The sequence below is a fragment of the Rhinolophus ferrumequinum genome, chromosome 3 (assembly GCF_004115265.2).
Source record: "Rhinolophus ferrumequinum isolate MPI-CBG mRhiFer1 chromosome 3, mRhiFer1_v1.p, whole genome shotgun sequence".
NCBI lineage: Eukaryota > Metazoa > Chordata > Mammalia > Chiroptera > Rhinolophidae > Rhinolophus > Rhinolophus ferrumequinum.
The window spans coordinates 9466652-9490096 of NC_046286.1; the positions used below are offsets into that span (position 1 = coordinate 9466652).

The following is a 23445-nucleotide window of genomic DNA, read 5'->3' on the forward strand; positions in this document are numbered from 1 at the left end:
CTCCAAATCAGCTAATAAAAGAGGCTCGGGTTAGTCTAATGATTCACTTTGAGCAACATTATTACTCCTTAAAATGGACATTTAAATGGCACCTTTATCAATGGAGACTACTTCTAGAAGGAGGATTCAAAATGGACCCTGATTTTGTTAATGCAGAACAGCTTTTTGTTCAGATTCAGGTAAAATCCCCACGGTCCAGACACCTCTGATAAGATTCACTCCAACCTGATGATGACCATCCCTTTCCATGTCTCAGGCCAAAAGGGAACGACGGGGTAGAAGCGATGGGGCATCAAAGTTCAATTCAAAATAACAGAACACTTTCTAATAGGTAGAACTATAGATCAGTGAGCTATTGCACTTCTGAGCATGATCTCCAAAGCAGAAACCATAAAATGAAAAGACTGATACAACTAACTTGAAAAACCTAAAACAAAATTTATAAAATGGGGAAAATGTTTGCTGAACATATGACAAAGACAAAAAGTTATTATCCTTAATGTTCCTTCATTCAATAATTATTTACTGAGCACCTACTATGTATCAGGCTCTGTTTCTAAAAGTGGTGGTTGCAGGGTGAACAAGACCAAATCCTAGTCCTCAATGGGTCAACAAATCAACCAGACCTACTCTAATACGCCAAGAGAAAAACAAACAGAAGACATAAACAAAAACAGAAATACAAACGGTAAATGAAGATATAAAAAAATTTGGTAATCAAAATGCAATTTAAAACAAGATATTTTTTTTCGCTTGCCAAATTGGCAGAATTTTCAAATTTAGTGGTGTTGGTAAGGAGGCAGAATATAGACCTGCTCATATACTTCTCTGGGAGTGGGTTTTAACCAGCTTCTTAAGAGTAAAACCGAAACTGTTCCCAACTTTAGCCTGAACACATTTAATTGCTACAAATGTGCTTTCCTAGGCTCCACTACAGAGATTTTGAGTCCATAGATCAGAAATAGGATCCAAGAAACTGTGTCTTTCGAGTAAGACACAGTGTTCTGTTGCAAGTTATCCTCCAGCCATACTTGGGGACAAAGTGCTCGAGACTATGGGCAGAGTTGAGCAAATGGTCCCAGGTATGGGGCCGTGCAGGGCCTGACCATCAAGTGCAGAATGTCCTGCTCACTTAGGCTTGATTGATTGAGAGAAACATTTAACTATAACACAAAAGAGTGTCAAGTCACACATGCTACTGACGGGCTTTGACACTGGTTCACACATAGTTCAGCTTCTATAACATTTAGTCTCTTTGGCACAGCAATTCAACTTTTAAAAAAATGTACCCTAATGATATAATAAGGTCTTATTCAAAACATTGGTTGGATTACTGAAATTATTTAAGAGTTCTAAGTAAATGAGAAGAGGTTAAAGTTAATTTTGATAACTTTTCCTTAAAATGCTAGCTTTGGGAGAGAATATAAAAGGAAAGAGCCCTCCATTTTGTGTCCCACATATTCAGACTTTGTTTTGCAAATGTTTTCTAGTTACCATAGCAACTTCTGAATTTCTCTGTATAAATGGGAATTTGGGAACATTGTTTAAAAAAAAAAAAAAGAATAGCATGTTCTTTTTATCCTGGTAATCTCATTCAGTGCTGACAAATTACATTCTGACAGCTAGGCTGTAATCTAAAACATGCTTTTTTAGAGACTCTGAATAATAAAGTATTTCCTGGGATTGACAGTTATTTTTCATGTATATTTTTATGTGTTTGCTTTCAACGAATCAAGAGATAAACTGAAGAGCTAAATATGTGCTATATTTTTTGAATAGTTCAGAAAGATATCCTCACTTGAAAATTTTGACATATGTCAATTTGATTATTATACTTGTAAAATGCAGCATAAAGAAGGAACATAAGCTACTGAATCAGTCAGACTTGGAGCTGAACCCTGGCTCTGCCATTTTCTAGTTGTGAGACGTTGGGCAGGCATTCTAAGACTTTGAGTCTCAATTTCCATCTATAAAATAAGAATCAGAAATAATACATAAACATATACGTGGTGCGATCAAATGATATGGCGAATGACTAAATTAAAAAAATTTTATTACAGTAAGAGACATATTGCCATTAATCCCCCTCAAAATACTTCCCCTGGCTTCCAAAACACTTATCCCATCATTCTTGCCACTTTCTGAAGCCTTACTGGAAGTCCTCTTTCGTGAGTGTCTTTAATTGTGCTGTCGTGGCTGCCTCGATGTCCTGAATCATTTTGACTTTGGGGAAGAGCCAGAAGTCACATGGTGCCTGATCTGGTGAATAAGGTGGATGAGTACACACTGTAATGTTTTTATTTGATAGAAATTGCTGTACCAGAAGCAACGTGTGACACGGAGCATTGTCATGATGGAGGATGATTTATGGCGCACTTTGAAACACACCTTCTTTCAACCATAGCTCATAGCTGAATGACTGCACTGAACAAGTTGAAACTTGTCACATACTGTTACTAAGATTTGACATGCCGCTTCTCATATTGAAGATCCCTGCCTTTCCACTGGATGGCATTCAGCAGCACTCACATTTTTTTTATCACAACAGAAAGGCTCCATGTCACACATCGCTTCTGGTACAGCAATTTCTGTCAAATAAAAACATTACGGTGTGTGCTCACCCACCTATTCACCAGATCTGGCACCTGGCACCATGTGACTTCTGGCTCTTCCCCAAAGTCAAAATGATTCAGGACATTGAGGAAACCAATGACAATGCAACTAAAGACACTCATGAAAGAGGACTTCCAGAACTGCTTCAGAAAGTGGCAAGAATGATGGGATAAGGGTGTTTGAAGCGAGGGGTATTTTGAGGTGGATTAATGGCAATGTGTCTTTTACTGTAGTAAATTATTTTTATTTAAGCATTCACTGTATGTTTTGAGCACACCTTGTAAACTGTCTACAACAATGTCAAGTCTATTGAGCAGGTTCTCAATATAAAAGGGTAGCTCTTATTCCCCAAGAAAAAGTAGAAGCAAGCACGGAAACACCCAAAGCCTACTAGACTTGGTTTATGAGAAATTAGGCTTCATATAGGAAAAATGAATATATTAAAAAAAATGCACACCAGTACGATTCGAATTGGACTTCTTCAGGTGTCAGCTTATTTACAATACTATTATTGGATACTCATCAGTAAGTTATAGGAAAAGACTTGGGATTTTGTAAGGTGGTAGAACATGATAAACTTTCACAAAGGAAGTTGGTGGTCCTCAAAACTTTACAAAAAAATAGTTTGAAAAGATGCAGTCAGCTAAACTTAACAAACGAAACAGCAATGGCCAAGCTTTTAAGCTAATAAAGGTAATGATGAATCAGGGCCAGGAGCCCTCAACAACCTATTGAAGAGGAAGGGATGTAATTCTCAGGACGAAGCCTAGACTTCTCTCGGGATGAGTCGCTTCTGGAGGAAGCTTAGAATGGGCAGAGACAGATCTCTCCACTTTGTTTCCCAATACATTTATGGATCTCCCGTTTCTCTTTTTCATATTCCATTGGTGGGCAGGATCCATCTACATTCTGTATCTCTTGGTTTGCTGTTTATTAAACTGTATGAACAAACAGGATTTTTAATTGGGCATGCTAAATCTTTCATCATTATACTCCTTAATTCTTAATCTGCCTTTATTCCTTAATCTTTAATTACTGTGACAAATAAAAGCATAATGGATGACCAAATGGGCAAAATGTTGAAGCAAAACATTGTAGAGCAAAAGAAGACATTCTGAAATTAAAACCATGTAAAAGTTTCCTGAAGTGAAAATCATAATTTAAGGGTTCTTAAATCCATATTATATGTGGCGCATAAGCTCAACTTGTATGTTAGTCTATTGGAAATTACTGATGCAGAACTGGTAATACAAAACAAAACAAAACAAAAAAACCACCACCAACAAAACTAAGGGCCCAGCACAATTACAGATGTCAATACTCTATTTTCACTATTTGAATTTGGTTTCTATTTATCTATCTTGTATCTAAAGTGGTGCATTCAAGAGGGTGGAAATAGGGCAGAAAAAAGTCAGTTGATAGACTTTCTCAGACTACTTACCCTCCCAGCTTACGATCCTCACCTGCTGCTTGTTCTCAGAGACAGAGAACTCTGGGAGCATGGTTTGAAAAGGAAACTGCCAGTGCTAACAGTAAGCTGTGCGTTTGGGGAACCATTCCCACACCACCAGCACTCCACTCCTTTCACTGCAGTGTCACCGGATGAGAGCTTCATGACCCTCCATCTCCAGTTAGACACTGGTTGAGGTCAGGGTCCCCTGATCAAGCTGGGTCAATCCTGGCTCCTGCCTAGGGTTCCCACATAAAACAAGGTGCTCAGTTACGTTTGGACGTCAGATTAACAACAAATAGTATAAGGATGTCCCAATATTGCCCTGAGACATACTTACATTACACACCACGGTGGTGTTCCCAGATCTGCCAATAACAGCTGCAAATGTATAGAGCACTTCCTGTGTTCTATGCATTATTCTAAATGCTTTATAAATAATAATTCACTAACTACATGGAAATACATGGGTATGTAAACATATGCCAATATATGAGGGATAATCTGAGATTAGAAAGAATGAATTGTGTTTTTAAATTTTAAAATTTATGCAAATATTCCTATACTTAAGACATGTAATGAGTTGTCATTCATTAACTGCCAACCAATTTGTATACGATTGAAAAATATAAAAATTACAAGAGTCCACTAACTAGCTGAGAAACTCTTTTCACTTCTCTGGATCTACATTTCCTAACCTGTAACATGAGCTTTAGATGAGACCATTTTTAAGGTCTTTGCTGCCTCTAAAATCCTATTACATCTTATAGTATAGAAAACCAGCTTGCAGAGAAAAGTTTATTACCTCGGCAATCATTCTATTGGTGTCTCCTAAGAAAAGCAGATTCAGAGCTTCTTCTTCCGTGGTTGCATGATGAAGAGACAGATTTTTCAAGTGAATGTTCTGATCAGGGTCTTCCAATATTGTCACTTTCCTAGGGAAATGAGAAGCAACAAAAATGAGGTGTTTGGAGAATGAAAAGAACGTGAACCTGTCTTTCTTACAGGCTCATTTTTAAAAAGCTATACAGTATGACGTCTTGAACTTATACATTCAAATAATGTGTAAGACACCAGACAGCACCAGATCAGCATCGAGCACTGTAACTACCTTGACAGTACATCAAACAGCTTTGGGGCAACAAAGCTCCTGATTTAAAGCCATCTGTCTTTGTAATCATCAGATCACTAAATCATCTCAAAATGCATATTATTACTGAATTAAAAATGCAAATCGATAACCTTCTACTTATATATCGGGAAATTTGGCCATATTGTCTTTTCTGTGTTACAATTCAGTTTCTTACAAAGGTAAGCCTCTAATTTTTCTCCTTTTGTTTAATTTCATATCAATTTCAACTAATAGAAAATTTCAAATTGATTAGCTCACAATTTAAATATAATGAAAAGCAAGGTGTCAGCCCTCTAGGAATTATTCCCTTGCCCAGTTTTCTTATCAAGGTGAGCAAAACAATTCCTCAGAAGTCTTATAATATAAAAGTTTAAGTTTGTCATTATTATTTTTATGCCGATCAGATGTGTTTCTTGATCCTTCTTCTCTTACAACATATCTTTTCCTTCCATTACACCCTCACAGTCAGAGTCTTGGGTCTGGAATTACATTCATCTGTTACAACGGTCTTAATGGGTATCCTGGTGCCAACACAGTTTCCTCCCAGGTGAATCCTAACCCTGTTTCCAGAGTTGGCTTGTCAATACTCTCCTTAAAGTCCTTTTAGCACTTTTTGCAACTGAACGAACACAATTTGGCCGAACTCCTCATCCTCTGCTTCAAAGGCCTACAGATCCAAGCAATCAAATTACCAGAGAGAATTCCCGTCTGTCTCGGGAGTTTTGCCTTCCTGACTTTCTTAAGCATTGTTAAGGGAAGGGAATCCTATAATTCACAAGGATTGCCAAAAAGTATCTCCAGGTATCGATACTTGCTTAGAATATTTGGGACTGATGGTGATGAGCAGAGGGTGGCATCATCTGGCACTATGTCTCCTTTAAAAAGGTAACTTGCAAATAAACATGGGTCACTTGCCTATTTATAAAGACACACTTAGGATACCTGAAAAATGAAGACTTTGCAAATACCATCATTTTTCAACCTTCTCTTTTCTCAAGAGGTTATCTGGATTTTCACGTGTAATTTGTGGGCATTTAAAATACTAATCGCAGGAAGGAAATGTAGGTAGGTCTCCAGCACATCTGTGACCAATACGTCACTAATAATGTATTCCTTTGCAAATTTTTGGACTTCGTTTTGTCTCCTTCAACAACACCAACTAAGACGGAAAAAGATCTCTACCTTTAATGAAAACAAGTGTATTTTATTTATTTTTCAACAAGACTCATAAGTGAGCTTATTAAAAATGCTTAAGAGTTCAGAAATGCTTGGAAAACATGAAGGCATTTTTAACTGAAGTGGATGAATTGTGTTCTATTTTTAGGAACCCCCCCCCCATTTGTTAAACTTTATTTTCAGCTCGATTCTTCTGAAGTGCCAGAGAACGTACGGTTAAATTCAATATCTAGGGGCGTAGAGGTTATAAATCTCCTAAATCCACAGATTCTGGGGTTAAAAGGTAAAAGAAGATAAGTCATATTGGAAGGAAGATTAAAGTATGAAATAAGTGATGAGACAGTACACGAAAAGTGAGAAAAGAGAGTTCTGTCCTTTTCAGCATGAAGATAAAAAGAATTCTCCAACTCTGAGGCCAAGTCACCTGCTACATGTCGTAAGACCAAGAGAGATACACTATTGTGTGCAAGTTCAGCAAAGGGACAGGTGGGCAGCAGGAAATGACTGCAAGAGGAGCTTGCTCACACTCATTGGGCACCAAAAGCACGCCAGACACCTGCAGTGTTTCTTTGACTCCAGTTGTTTTCACCATGGCTGCACTCAGGCACAACCTGCAGAACTTAAACAAACAAACAAACAAAACACTGGTGCGAGGTCCCATCCTAAGAGATCCTGATTTGTTTGTTCTGGGCTGTTGTCTGAGTATCAGCATTTATAAAAGCTCCAGGTGATTCTAGAATTTATAAAAGCAGCCCAGGTTGACAGCCACTGGCTTCATCTTTAATAACCCTACAAGGGGAGGAGGTTTCTGGTTTCTTTTTCTCGTTTTTCTTTTCTAATTAAAATTTACTAGAGTGACAATGGTCGACAAAACTACATAGGTTTCAAGTGTACAATTCTGTAATACATCATCTATAAATCCCATCGTGTGCTCACCACCCAGAGTCAGTTCTCCTCCATCACCATATATTTGACCCCCTTTACCTCCGGTTTCTTTATCAGTACGTTCCATCCAGCTCCAACCCATCCCCAAAGGGGAAAGTTCCTCATCTTCTTGGTTATCACTGAAGTCACTCTTAAGCCACATCTAATAGGCAAGGTCACTGTGAATTTTAAAAAGCCTGTCCTCCACAGGAAGTGTCTTTCCTACCTCTCTGACAGTGCAGCTGATGGATCAACTAAGCCACCCATTAACCACAATAAGTAAGGCTCAACTGGGGATTATGGATATACCTAAACATCCACAGGGTTTATATCATTGCTGAATCAAAAAATTTAAGTGATAATAAGGACACATCATATAGATAGATAGATGACAGATAGATATAGATATATATTTCTATATCTCATATATGTAATATATACGTATATATATATATGTGTGTATGTGTATATATATGTATATGTGTATATATATATGTGTATATATATACATATATGTGTGTGTGTGTGTGTGTGTGTGTGTATATACACACACACATACACACCGGGGGTGCCAAGAAATGTATACACATTTTAAGAAATGTCATCTTAAAACGTGTATACATTTTTTTTGGCACCCTCTATATATATCACCATTACTTCACTGAAAATAAAAAATGCAGAAAACAAGCAAACATGGAATTCTAAGAATGTTCACTTATTAGACAACCTAAATGGATTTAGGATTGTATTTACCCAGAATAATTAGGAGACAATAAGGTAGAAAGTGTTTGTGAAATGTCATCAGTGGCATTTGGCTAAGATACTTTTTTCTTCTAAATCATTCAGAGTCTTCCATCTCCAAGGTGGCGACTTCAGATCTATTATACTTCTGTATTTACGTCCAGGTGCTTGTCCAGCCTTACCACTTTGACCAAAATAAAATTTGTATGTACCCCCAGCTGTTTTTCTGCATGGAACTTTCATCTGCCTTTTGTAACCCATCACTGCTGCATTTTTCTGACTCTTTTCTGATAACATGTTTCCCACACTATTTTCTGATTTTTTTTTTTTTTTTTTTTTTTTGCCAACAGAGCTTTCAAAAAGTAAATAAAAAGACAGGTTGGTGTACAAATTAGTTTAGCTTCTTTCATGGCTCGCTCCTTGCTTAGGGCTCGTCTCTGGGCATACTATAAAGGACTCCAGCTTTGGCATCCTTCTGGAATCTTCTATGGTGCAACCGTGTCTCTCCAATCAGGATCTCCCTTGCCAGTTCTTCTCTTTAGATTCTTTCCTGGTTTCTGCCCAATAACCTTGGGCACGAAGGCTTTGGACTTTCCCATATTGCCCTGCCCGCCCTCATTGAAAAACCCCTTTTTCACTAAGCCTTGCAGCCAATGAGTCAGCCTCACCCACTCCCATGCTTTCGTTCAGAGAAGCCCACCCTGTGACATGCCCTAGGTACTACCTCTTGCCTAGGTGGGCTAATCTGGGAGTGAGAATACTTTAAACTGTGCTGCTGGTGGGATGCTTTTTCAAAGTTGGAGGAAATAAGAATCATTAGCAAAAGGTTCTCATCAAATTGATTCCTACCCTGGTCCTTTCTTTCCTACGCTCTCTCACAAATCAATAGCCATTTCCTGAATTCTTAGTCAGCCACTTGATTCTGACTATAATTTTCATGGGCTTGAAAGAAGGCTTTATTAGAGTTTCTTAAATAAACATCCTAATTCCAAGATGGAAACCCCCAAACTATTTATTTGATTATTTTTGAAAGAGCCTGTGAATCATTTTCCCTACAAAATGTTTCTAAAATGTTTTGATTTCAAGCAAAAGACACTGATAGCCTTAACTTGGACACCTAAGTGGAAAAGTTCTGCTGCTAAGTAAACTCGGTCTGCTTAATGATGGGGAAGAAGCAAGCTTTGTGTTTTCTCTGTAAACAGAGAATCTTTTCCATTTGGCTAAGTAGTTGGAATTTGCAGGCTCTTTCTAACCGACTGGAAGACATATCAAGAGCAATAGCCAAGCTCTTGTTCTCAATATGGAAGCCATCGATGAAGGACCCCTCCCCGCCCCACGCCCTACCTCCACAACATTCCAACACCGCCCATTTGCTGAACAGGAACTTTTCAGGAGTTACTGCAATGACTCTGGTTTCTCATTTTCACATTATAGACGAATGTGGCCATGGTGATTTCTATTTTTTTTCTTCTACTTGCAAATACCCCATGTGATTGTGCAGGCAATGGACTGTGCAATAATACCATATCCGAGGGGGTGCAATTCACATCATGCGTTTGTATATTTATTAGGACAAATGTCTGTCAGAGGGCAGTAAAGTGTCTTCTAATAAAGACAACAATATTGTAACAAATGGCAGGGGTGCCTTTTAATAATTCACATGAAAGTAGGTGCCATACAGACTAGAGATAGCCCTGTCTGCCTCTTGACTTAGAGCAATATTAATAGCAGGCAGGTCTCATGAAAATGGGACTGGGACCACCAGTTTCTTCTAAATAACCAGGCATGTTTCATACGTTGTAAACACAGTTCCACTATTTATTTCGATAAAGAGAATATCCAGCGATATTCAATCTCTCCTTTTTCCCACTCCAACACACATTCTGCAGAAGTTCTCTACAATGAATACTTGGGGGAAAAGGGAAATGTAAATTTTTAGGAGACATATGTAAGGGGAGCCTGCCTTCCTGCATTTAAACAATTTCAAAGGTAGATTTTTCTTTAGGCTGATTAAAAATCTAAGAGATTTCCTCTGTTATAAATAGTTGAAACATATCATTTGAGAAAGTTTTCTGATGCTACAAGACATTTTTCTACTGGTCTTAACCTAGACAGAATGTGCTAAAAGTAATGACATTTTTTCTATCTGACCACTATTGAGATATTTTGGAAACTCTTTCTAGTAATTTGAAAATTATATTTTTAAATTCTAGTCTTATCTAACATTGTATCTTTTTACTGATGATGAAGAATATAGTCAATCACACGACAGTTTAGAATTTAAGTTCTTTAATTTAACCCACTAAAAACATCAGGTTGTCTAGCAAATATTTAAGGAAAAATTGTACCAATTCTCTACAATCTCTTTCAGAGGATAGAAGCAAAAGGAATGCTTCCTAACTCATTATATGAAGCCAGCATTACCTTAATACCCAAACTAGACAAAAACATTACAAGAAAAGAAAACTATACACCAATATCTTTCATGAACATAGATCCAAAAATCCTCAACAAAATATTAGCAAATTGAATCCAACAATGCATAAAAAGAATTATACACCATGACCAACTAGAATTTATTCCAGGTACACAAAGCTGGTTCAAAATTCAAAAATCAATTAATTAATCACATCAACAGACTGAAAAAGAAAAAAATTACATGATCATATCAATAAATGCAGAAAAAGCATTTGACAAAATCTAACACCCGCTCATGATAAAAACTCTCAATAAACAGCACAACACATTAAAAGCAATTCATGTCACAGTAAAAAAGAAAAAAAAAACTTTCCATAAATTAGGAATAGAGGGGAACACTCTTAACTTCACAAAGACTACTACAAAAACCCTACAGCTAGTGTCATACTAAATGGTAGAAAACTCGAAGCCTTCCCACTAAGCATTCCCATGTAGAAGGCAAGGACGTGCCCTCTCACCACTGCTTTCTAACCTTGCATTTGCTAATGCAATAACGCAAGAAAAGGCAATACAAGGTACATAAATTGGGAAGGAAGAAACAAAACTGTCTTTGTTCACAGATGACATGATCATCTCTGTAGAAAATCCAAAAGAACTGGGGGAAAAAAACAACAACTCCTGGAACTACTGATTATAGCAACACTGAAGAATACAATGTTCATATACAAAAGTCAACTGCTTTCCTATATACCAGCAATGACCAGGTGGCAATTGAAATAAAAAAATAAAATACGATTTACATTAGCACCCCAAATGTGAAATACTTAGGTATACAACTAACAAAATATGCACAAAATCTGTATGAAGAAAACTACAAAATTTTACTTGTGTTTACTTCTTACAAAATTGATGAAAGAAGTCAAAGAACTAAATAAATGAAAAAATATTCCATGTTTGTGGATAGGAAGGTTCAATGTTGTCCAGTTGTCATTTCTTCCCAGATCTATATACCCTGTTTCCATGAAAATAAGACCTAGCCGGACCATCAGCTCTAATGCATCTTTTGGAGCAAAAATTAATATAAGACCCAGTCTTATTTTAATATAACATACGACTGGGTCTAATATAATAAATATAATATAAAGTAATATAACATAATATAATATAAATAATAAATATAATATAATATAATAATACCAGCTCTTATATAATACCATGATTTCCGAAAATAAGACCTAGCTGGACAATCAGAGCTAATGCATCTTTTGGAGCAAAAATTAATATAAGACCCGGTCTTTTTTTACTATAAGACTGGGTATAATATAATAATATAATATAACATAATATAATATAATACCACATCTTATATTAATTTTTGCTCCAAAAGACGCATTAGAGCTGATGGTCTGGCTAGGTCTTATTTTTGGGGAAACACGGTATCTGTCTTGATACATAGATTCAGTGCAATCCCAATCAAAATCCCAGCAACTTATTTTGTGGATATCAACAAAGTGTTTCTAGAGTTTATATGAAGAGGCAAAAGATGAAGAATAGCAAACACAATATTGAAGAAGAACAAAATTGGAGGACCGATACTACCTGACTTCAAGACTTACACAGATCAATGGAACAGCATAGAGAGCCCAGAAATAGACCCATATAAATGTAGTCAGCTGAGCTTTCACAATGGAGCAAAGGCAATACAATGAAGCAAAGACAGTCTCTTCAACAAATGGTTCTAAAATAACTGGACATTGCCATACAGATAGATGAATCTAGACACAGACCTCACACTTTTCACAAAAATGAACTCAAAATGGATCACAGACCTAAATGTAAAGTGCAAAACTATAAAAATCCTAGAAGATAACATAGGAGAAAACTTAGATGATCTTGAGTATGGTGATACCTTTCTAGATACAACACCAAAGAAATGATCCATGAAATAAATAATTGATAAGCTAGATTTCATTAAAATTAAAAACTTTGATTCAGGAAAAGATAATATCAAGAAAGTTAGGAAATAAGCCACAGACTGGGAGAAAACATTTGCAAAAACACACGTCTGATAAAAGACTGTTAATTCAAAGTATACGAAGAACTCTTAAAACTCAACAATAAGAAAACACCCCAATTAAGAAATAAGCAAAACATCTGAACAGACACCCTGCCAAAGAAGATATACAGATGGCAAATAAGCATATGAAAAGATGCTACACATCATATGTCATCAAAGATCTGCAAGTTAAAACGAGACACCACTACACACCTACTAAAATGGCCAAAAGCTGGAACACTGACAACACCAAATGCTGATGAGGTTGTGAAGCAACAGGAACTCTCTCCCATTCATTCGTTGCTGGTGGGAACTGAAAATGGTACAGCCACTTTGCAAGACAGTTTGGCTACTTCTTACAAAACGAAACATACTCTGACCATATTATCCATCAATTGTGTTCCTCGGTATTTACCCAAAGGGGATGAAAACTGTGTTCATACAAAAACCTGCACATGGATATTTATAGCAGCTTTATTCACAATTACCAAACTTGGAAGCAAACAAGATCTCCTTCAGGTAAATAATGGGTAAATAAACTCAGTACATCCAGAGAATGGAACATTCCTCAACACTAAAAAAGAAATCAGCTACTAAGCCATGAACAAACATAGAGGAATCTTAAATGCATATTATAAGTGAGAGAAGCCAGGCTGAAAAGGCTACCTACTGTATGATCCCAAGTGTATGACATTCTGGAAAAGGCAAAACCATGGAGACAGTAAAACGATCAGCAGTTGCTAGGGGTGGAGGTAACGGGAAGGGACGCTAGGCAGAGCACAGAGGACTTTTAGGGCAGTAAAAATACTCTGGATGATATTATCATGATTGATATGTGCTGTTATACATTTGTCCAAACCCATAGAATGTATAATACCAAGAATGAAACTTAATGTGAGAGCTATAGACTTTGGGTGATTTGGGCATCTTTTTTTTTTTTTTTTAACATTTTGTCAGGTAGGGTTAAGTTGTTGTTGTTGTTGTTTTTCTTTAAAGCTTACTGGGGCGACAATTGTTAGTCAAGTTACAGAGATTTCAGGTGTACAATTCTGTAATATATTATCTATATCGCACATTGTGTGTTCAGCACCCAGAGTTATCTAAAGTAGGTTCATTCTTGGTAACAAACGTATCATTCTGCCGAGTAATGTTGACAGTGGAGGACGCTGCGCACTTGTGAGGCAGGAGGTTTCTCAGAAATCTCTGCACCTTCCTGTAATTTTGTTGTGAACCTAAAATAGCTCTAAAAATATATGGATAAGATTTATTCCCTGTCTGAAAAGGAGCAAACTTGAAATGAGCAAGGGATTAAGTCACTTAATGTAGTGTATCCTACAAGACTCGAGGATGCCTGGTGTCGATGTGGAAACATCTTCATACTTTCAAGAAGCTTCTGCTTCTAACTGTGCTTATACTGTCATATGCTGTGAAAACAGACATCACCAAAAAACACTCAAGACAGAGTACTGGAAGCTGTTGGCCATTGCTATGGAAATGCAAAACCAACATGAGAATTATCCACGATAGGCAAAGACAGAACCTTATTAGGTGCAGTTAATGTGTAGAAAACCAATACTTTCCCCACCAAATGGTTATATTTATTTATTTATTGGTTTCTATTATTTAATTATCTAAGATTTTATATACATATATATATACACACACATATATATGTATATGTATATATATATGAAACATTGTTTCATTTCTATTCTTTTTTCCAAAATTTTATCCAAATATAAAATTTTGAATTGCTAGTAACTTGATAAGATCATCCTGTATTATATTAAACTAACCAAACTTTCCCCATCCCCAAACAGTAGAACAGTGTCACTTTGCAACCACCAACATACAAATGGCTCCCAAATCTAATGTATATAACCATGGCTTATCGGACAGTTAACTATTGCCTATACAGTCACCATGATTTTCCAATAGTGAATAGTGTAGGCATTAAAAACTATGCTTGTTATCCTCTTGTTACCCGTGAAGCCTTTGCTAATTCCCAATTACATTCAGCCATATCACATTCCTTCTAGCGCTCCAAGATCACAAATAAACTGTCATTTAATAAACTGTCACTTAATAAAATGTCTCGTTTGGCCTAATTCCATATAGTAATTACGGAGACATACACTAAACTTTAACTTCTTCAGAGCTACCAACTTTTTTTTCCCAAAGAAAATATTTTCCCTCCCATTTTCAGTAATACTTGCTTTTTTATTCACATTTTATAATTCTAGTACCACAAATTACGTAGTCAAGTTTTCCACATTTGGGGAAATCAAAGAAATAGATCTAGAGGCAATGGATTTGTAATTCTGGAAAACCATAGCATTTCTTCTGCCAGGTAAATAGCTTTATATACCTCTAAGTTTATGCTATTGCATTTTATAAGTTTTGAGTTTATTTACTATTATTTATTTTCATTTGACATAATGTTTATTATTTTTCCAACTATAAAAATAATATGTGCTTCTTGTGAAAAAGTTTGAAGTTTTTTAAAATTAGAATTTTTTTTTTTAAAAAAAGAACAGTCCCATCACAAACACAATGATATGTCAATATATTTCTTTCTTTTTCTTTTTTTAAAAAATATATTTCCTTAAGGTAATTTTCTTATACATATTTGTAGATCTGTGGTAAAATTATAAATGCATTCCTGTTATTATAGTATCATTAATATATAACATTATATATTAATGATAATACATTTTCCTCTACTATTTCAGGATACAGGTACAGGAAAGGAAATGAAGGCTCTACATGGGTTTTTCCCCTAAATAACTGTGTGGCTCACAGTGCAGGTTGCCTGTATGGCATCTGTCCTTCTCTATTCCCTATTACGCTCTCATTTTGTTCAGGGAATTACTTTAACATATTAGACTTCCCAGACTCCCTTGCAACTAGGGCTGGCCATGTGATATAATTCTGGTCAGTGATAAGTATCAACCAACACGTGCCTTTTTCTTTCCTCTTTTTCCTTCCAGGAATGTGGATGTGATAGTGAAGGTAGGACAGACATTTTGCATAAAGACTAAAGCCACCTTCCAAGAATGGCCAAGCAGAACCCCAAGAGCCCAGATGGCACCCTGGAGCTTCCACAGCAGGCCTGGCTCTAACCTCCAGAATCCTACCGTGTGTGTAGGGCAGTAGGAAAGGGACTGACTAGTTGGTTAAGCTGCTGTAAGTTGGGCTGCTGTTACACACGGCTGTTAGTTAATTCACTAACAAAAAACATTCAATACCACTGACTGAAAACTCTACCCTCTAAATGAGATTATAACATGGCATAAGATCTGATTCTGGTTTATCTAGTCTTTCTTCTTCATCTGTCTAGTTTTGAAGAGGTATAACACAATTTCATAATTAGAGTTTTTACTTAATTTAAATATATGGTATCACCAGTCCTCCCTCATTTCTCTATTTTTCAATCACTTCTTTGCTCTTCTTGGCTGTTTATCCTTTCAGATAAACTCTGGAATCATATCAATGTTTTTTTAAGTCTTTAAGATTTTGCTGGGAATTTCATTAAACCTCTGCATTAACATGGCAAGAACTGACCTCATCAAGGCACTCACACTTGTCATTCAGAACCAGATTAATAGCTTTCCATTTATCTTCAAGTCTGTTTTATTTGTTACCAAAAAAAGTACTAGTGTCTTCACAAAGTCCCTGAACGTTTCCTGAGTGTTTCACCTTATTTTGCTGTTGTAAAAGACCTCTACTTTGCCATTATTTCTTCTAACTGGGTTACTCCGAGGGCTTGCATTTAGATTGAGGTAGACATGTACTGAAAGATAACAGGTGGTCGGCCAGCCTGAATGGCATCCGTCTGATCTCTGTTTCATAATAACTAACTTGTATTTTGAAAAATGTCTCCAACTACACCAGGACTCAGTCTGAAAACACAAGGTCAATTATAATTGGCTAAACAATGCATAGACTAACTGCTATGGAGGTTTCAGGGCAGAGAGATTAACATGCTACCCGTCACCCTTATCACCTGCTCCATCTTGACATCTAATGGAACTTTCCCCCCTCACCCACCTAGAGTTCATTCTAAAAGCTCTTCCCTCTATGGCCTCTCTCTAGCTGGCTCCGGACTGCTCCCTCATTGGCAGCAGTGCCAGCTCTTAGCTCAGTCAGAACTTTGGCCTTGGCATATGCCAGTCAAATCAAGAAATCATTGAGGGTCATGGGAGCAGACATTGGTGTGAAAGTACCGGAGTGGCCTCCGCTCATGAGGTTACTGCAGCTCTAAATCATTTGCACGACTTTTTTTGCTTGTACATACATTATTAGCTGGACAGTTGAGAGTAGTTGTATTTTGCAGAAGTTTCTTGAGGTGTTTCACATGCATGTTACATTTTACAACTAAATGGGAAGTTGATTAAAGATAGAATACTGTTTAAACTCTTTATAATGCCCCCAAAAGAGCTGAGATTCTTGCAATATAATAGTAAATGCTTCGTACATATGATGTTGATGCTCCTAAAAGGTTGTAATAATTATTTTCCCTCTATTAGTTGAGCTGTAATAGTTAGATGTACATCCAAACTCTTTGTATTCTCCTAAGGGACAGAATAAAGTGACCAAGCAAACCTAAATTATTCAAAACTCTTAGGTAATCCTATGGTTATGCTTCATATACTCAAAATTGAGAACAGATTGCAAAAAATGATGTAGTATCAGAATAAGGCAAATAATTTGTGAGGCACTTATGAAGACTAACTAGACAATAAGTCAAATCCATACCAATACATAATTTAAAAAGTTCATTTCACCTCTTAATCTAAGGAAAATAAATTGTATGCATTTGTTTGTTTACAAAGCATGAGAAAAATAGAATTGTGACTAAGGTGACAATGTTTTTCTTGCCATTAATTAATCTCATGTGACTAAAAACCCTGTATATCACAGATATATTTTTATATTCCAGACGTATAAGTGAAAATACTGCAGCTGTTTCTTCCCATTCTTCTACATATCACATATTAGGCATTGTTGGTGAAAGCTAACACCTGTTTTGGACTAGGAGTTTGTGTCCCCCCAAAACTCCTAGGTTGAAGCCCTAACCCCCACTGGTATTTGGAGGTAGGACCTTTGGGAGACGATTAGGTTTAGCTGAGGTCATGAGGGTGGGGCCCCCATGATAGGATTAGTGTCCTTACAAGAAGAGAAAGAGAGACCAGAGCTCTTTCTCTCAGAGATGGAGGATATAGCAAGAAGGTTGCCATCTGCAAGCCAGGAAGAGAGTTGTCACCAGGAACCAAATATGCTAGGACCTTGATGTTGGACTTGCCAGAACTGTGAGAAATAAGTGTCTGTTGTTTAAGCTACCCAGTCTGTGGCATTTTGTTGTGGTAGCCAAGCTAACTAAGACAACCTCCTGTCTAAGACATTTCTGACATTGAGAGTGATTTCTTTCCATTGACCATTCAGAGTAGTGGATGTTGGCTCCTGTCTTGCTATTTATTCCTCTAGTTGGACAGGCTTTGTGTAGAAGTGTGTCATTTTTAGGCTGTAAAGGCTCTCTATTGCCTTTGCCATGGTCATTGGAACATAATCTCTGGCCAATCCATGGTGGACACGGAGTGTGCCTTACCATCACTGGTCACTTGCTCAGGTCATCTTGTAGGACGGCACGCCCAGCTTTTAAAGAGGTGGCCTCTCAGTTGTGTCAGTAATTGGCTCAATTGAAGAAAAGACTGGAGTTAGTTTTATCTTTGAAATCTATGTTTATAGGCCCAGGAATCTCTTCAAATGCTCAGTGGGGCCAGAAAAGTTGGGATCAGACAAATAAAACAAATGAAAAGTGTAATGCAATAGATAGGAATAAGAACTAAAGGATGTGTGCTTCATCTAAAGGAATTAATTTCAAAAATTTTAATCATAAACTGTATAGGACAAACAAAGCAGATTTGGGGCTGGTGCAAGAAAGGTCCAGAGCATAAGTGGAAAGATTGGCTTTCAAATGCACCATTTCATGAGACTAGAGGAAAGTAGGTGAGTGGCAATGGGGTAGGAGGCAGGAAGTTGAAGGAATTCATATTTCACAGCTTCCGCATTCTCTCTGAGGTAAGGATACCATTGGTTTCGAAGAGAATTGGGGCAGGTAGTACTTGACTGAAGAGCTAGACATCTGATATAATTATTTTGAGGAATGGGGAGAAAAGGACTGGGCACATGAAGACATTGCTTAGCAGGCTAAGGGCCCAGCTGAGGTTGGAAACTGTAATATGTCAGAGCGTTTCTCCAGCTATCTCTGAACTCCCAGGTCGAAATCAGTGTCCTCCCCGTACCCTTAGAAAACCCAGAGCATCTTATCACTTACTGTGTAAGATTAAAATGATCAGTTTACGAGTCTGTTCTGTTAGACAAGAGCCCTTGGAGGTCAGGAACGGGTACTCTCAGGGCCTTGCAGAGTGGCTGACACACAGCAGAGAGAGCTGAAATGAACTCCAAGCTTTGGCTCACACAAGAGGCTCCAGAGGCCTGAAGAAGCCCAGAAAACCATGATCTGCTCACAGCTCAGATGGAATGCCAGGATACAACACAGACCTCCCTGAGAAGCGCACCAGCACTCCCAGCTCTGGTGTTTGATGGACTGAGGTTGATATTCTGGTCTATCGTTTAGCAGACATAGAATCCTAGGGAAATATCACACAATCAATGTGAGCCTCAGTTTAGTCGTGTATAGAACATGGATGATGACACCCACTTCCTTAAACAATAGGGTATATGAGGTCCCTAGCAAAAGGACTGGCACGCAACAGGTGCCCATCTCCCTGGAGAGATATTCCTGGTGTCTCTAAAAAGAACTTTCCCTGAGTGAATGAGGAGAGGGATTAAGACAAACCACCTGCAACAGGATCACGGGGGAAGCTTATTCAAACACATTTCAATTTTCTGGAGGCGAAGGCCAAGAAATCTACATTTTTAACAACCATCCCAGGAGATTCTTATACATAGTTCAATTTTAAGCACCTGGATTATGATGTTTTCCAATTTTGCCCCTCCTTTTTACACCACGGCCCTAATAACTTTGTGGGGTCTCTCTTACTCCCATCTATTTCATTCCAGGCCTACACACTGCTGACTGGTTTTTCTTCCTAAAAAGGAGTTGCAATCCTACTATGTCCTTGAATAAACATTCAAGGGCTACATCTTGCTGGCCAAATCCTTGCATTCATGTCTTTCCAGTCTTAATGTTCTTATCTACACGCCCTTACGACACTTTTCAACTTTCGTACCCTTGTTTCCACATCAATGCCACATTCCACCGCCCCAACCCTGCTCCTCCCCTCAGGGGTGATTTCATGTGTCATCCTCTCTATGAATCTCTTCCTGATCTCGTGACCTGATGTGATTTCATTCTCCTTTAAGCACTTGCCATTCTTTGTGCCTCTCTGATGATGTTTTTTCATATTCCACCGTCTGCTATTTTGTACTGGTTTTACCTACTCACTCTGTGAGTTCCAGGAAAGCACGGACTATATTCATAAACTCAGTGCCTAGCACAGTGTGTGAAACAGAGTTGGATCTCAATAAATGTTTATTGACTGAATGATTCCACATGACTAGTGTAAGCCGCGAGGGCAGAGGCTGTGCATTAATCTTTCTTTCTTTCTTTCTTTCTTTGTTGTGTGTGTAACTCCTGCAGCACTCAGCAGTGTTTTATGTCTCATAAGTATTAAAAATGCTGTGAATCAAAATTAACATCTGTCAGCTTTTTTTCCCCTTTAATGACAAATCATTTAAAAAACACAACTAAGATTTCAATACTAGATGCTGAAGTTTACTGACAATTTTGTGACAATAATAACCATGACGATCTTTGGAACCTTAAATGGAATGTGTTTCTTTATTTAGGAATACTAAAATTACATTAAAGTGACTATTTTCCCTATGGTTGAGATCAGCAGTTATACTGTTTTACTTCATGAGACATACTTAGAGTCCAACTGTATTCTTTTTATAGCATATGATATAAGGAGCTTTCAAAAATAGAAGTTCTGTTTTCATTTAAATGACTAAACACAGAATAGATGTAATACACATATGTGTATATATACATATACACATCTATCTAAATATACAGCCAATTACTTTTAATTAAACTTTTTACTTTGTGATAATTATCGGTTCACTTGCAGCTGTGAGAAATAATGCAGCGGGATCCCACGTGCCCCATCCCAGTTCTTCCCAAGGGGAACACCTTGTAAAACTGCACTAAAATATCACAACCAGGACATTGGTATTGATACGCTCTATTGCTCTATTCCGATGTCCCAGTTTTGCTTGTAGTCATGTGTGTGTGCGCACGCGCAATTAGTTCTATGCAACATAGTCACATGGTGGGTAGTTCTGTGTATCTACAGCCACCGTCACGATACACAATCATCCGTCACCCCAAGGATCCCTCGTTGGCCTGTATAACCAATCATTCCCATGTCCCTCCCTAACTCCTTCAACCACTAATGCTCTCTGTTTCTAGAATTTTGCCAATTGAAAGAATATTACATAAATGAAATCACACAGCATATAACCTTTTAAGATTGGCTTTTTTTCACTTAGCATAATTCCTTGGAAATTCATCCAAGTTGTTATATGTATCAAAAATTCATTCCTTTTGGTTACTGTTTTATTAATTAACGGTGCATAGTTTACATTGGGTTCACTCTCTGTGTTGTAAATTCTCACAGATACAGAGAACAGATTGGTGGTTGCCAGAGGCGGGGGTGGGAGGAATGGGTGAACTGTTTTGTTTTCTTTTAATTTACACAAGTTTATAAAAAAAACCCCAAGGTTTCTTAGAGAAAGGCTGATTCCATGTGGGGGCAACAAAAATATAGGTCAGTCTAGGACATCTGTGCCAGAAAGCAAACACATTTTCCAAGACTAATAGGATTTTACCACAAGGAAATAGAGGGTACCACTGGCCATTTTTTTTTTTTTTTTTAATGGCTGATAGATTTGCTAGGGAAAAAAAAAAAAACTATGGGTTTTGACAAATGCATCAAGTTATGTATCCATCATTACAGTGTCATATACAATAGTTTCACTGCCCCAAAATATCCCCTGTGTTTCACCTATTCATTCCTCTACACCTTCCCTCCTCAACTACTGGCAACCACTGACTTTTTGCTGTAATTTATAATTCTAATGTTAAGTTTTCAACTCATTTGGTTAAACACCTAGGAACATGATTGCTGGATCATATGGTAAGATTATGTTTGGTTTGTAAGAAACCAGAGATTGTCTTCCAAAGTGGCTGTAGCATTTTGTACTCTGAATAGCAATGAATGAGAGTCCTTGTTCTACATTTCTGCTGGCATTGGATTTGCCAGTGTTTTGGATTCTAGTCATTCTAGTAAGTGTGTTGTGGTATATTTTTGTTTTAATGAGCAACTCCCTAATGACAGATGATATTGATGATCTTTTTATATGCTTATTTGTCACCTGTGTATCTTCTTTGTTGAGGTGTCTGTTTGATCTTTTGCTCATTTCTTAATTGGGTTGTTGTCTTATTGTTAAGTTTCACGATTTCTTCGTATATTTTGCATACAAGTCCTTCATTAGATACTCGCTTGGTAAATGTTTCCTCTCAGTCCCTGGCTTGTCGTTTTCATTCTCTTAACAGAGTTTTTTGCAAAGAAGAAGTTTTTAATTTTAATGAAGTTCAACTTATCTATTTTTTCTTTCACATATCATACTTTTGGTGTTGTATCTAAAAACTCATAACCAAATGACTAGCAACATTTGCAAAAAGCAATTGACGTTAGTCTGGTACCCCGACATCATAGATAGAAAGTCTTAGGTAGTCTATAGGCAAATGCTACTGCAACTGACAGAGAGGTAGAACTTATTAGAATGTAAGAGAAAAAGAAACAGAACAGGTAAAATGCATGTGACAAGAGCATCCAGCAGGGATTTGCGGGGAGTTTTGTCACTCAGTGGCAAGGATGGCAGTTATTGTGCAATATGAAAATGACCTTGAATTTGATTTTACATGGTTAAGCCAGGTATAAAAATATGTAAAGGATTATATGTGTATATTACCATTGTCCCTCAAATGGATGACTGCAAGAGGGAACCAAGGTCAACAGACATTTTGCCTACTATTTTTAGATGGTATTCAGAGTGTTTCGGACATTCATGACACAACAATGAAACCAGTCAACCAGACAGATAAGACTTCAGAGTTAGAGCTTGTTCCAGTTCAAGAGTGTGAAATCAGAATAACAGTGCCTAGTGTCAATCCAAACCTGGTACAGCAAAACTCACATTCTATGATAAAGAACTACTTTATAATCTTAGCGAAAGGCAAAACCTCTAAGATCCCCAGAAAACTGACAGACTCAATACCAGTCAAATCACATTATCCCCACACCAAAATACTACGCAATTCTTGAGTTTTTCTGGACTTTTAGACTATTGAATATATTTGAAGTAAATAGGTCTGGGATACGGAAATCTTCTTTCTTAATGACTTTTTTTATTTTAGTGCGATTTTTGTCATGTAACTACAATCCAAAATGTAAAAATAAGAACATTTTCCAGACCTTGTGTGTGTGTGTATGTGTGTGTGTGTGTGTGTGTTTTCATTGAAAACACCTGTCTTCTAACTGAGGTCACTTCTGCCTTGAGTCAGTGAACTCCTTCTCCAACAGGAGGACAAGGAAGCTAGAGAAAGAGCAGGAGTTTGTTAGAAAACTAGCACCATCTTTAGAGACAATCTGACCAACGTTAAGGGGTGGGTGGGGATTAGGGGGAAGGTGAGGGGATTAGAAAGCACAGTCAGTAACCACAAGATGGCCATGGGGAAACGAAAGTCAATTTGGGGAATGTAATCAATAATGTTGTAAAGATTTTGTAGGGTGTCCGATGGACACATGTCTCATTAGGGAGACCACCTCAGGAATGATGTAG

At 37.3% G+C, this 23445-nt stretch overlaps 1 protein-coding gene across 1 annotated transcript in view; it reads right to left on the bottom strand.

Annotated features, from left to right (window-relative positions):
* Positions 1-23445, bottom strand: part of KIF6 (kinesin family member 6) — a 403315-nt gene that overhangs the window by 291855 nt on the left and 88015 nt on the right. Inside the window, 1 exon segment of the mRNA XM_033102431.1 lies at positions 4869-4998. Coding sequence (XP_032958322.1) covers positions 4869-4998 — 130 coding nt within the window.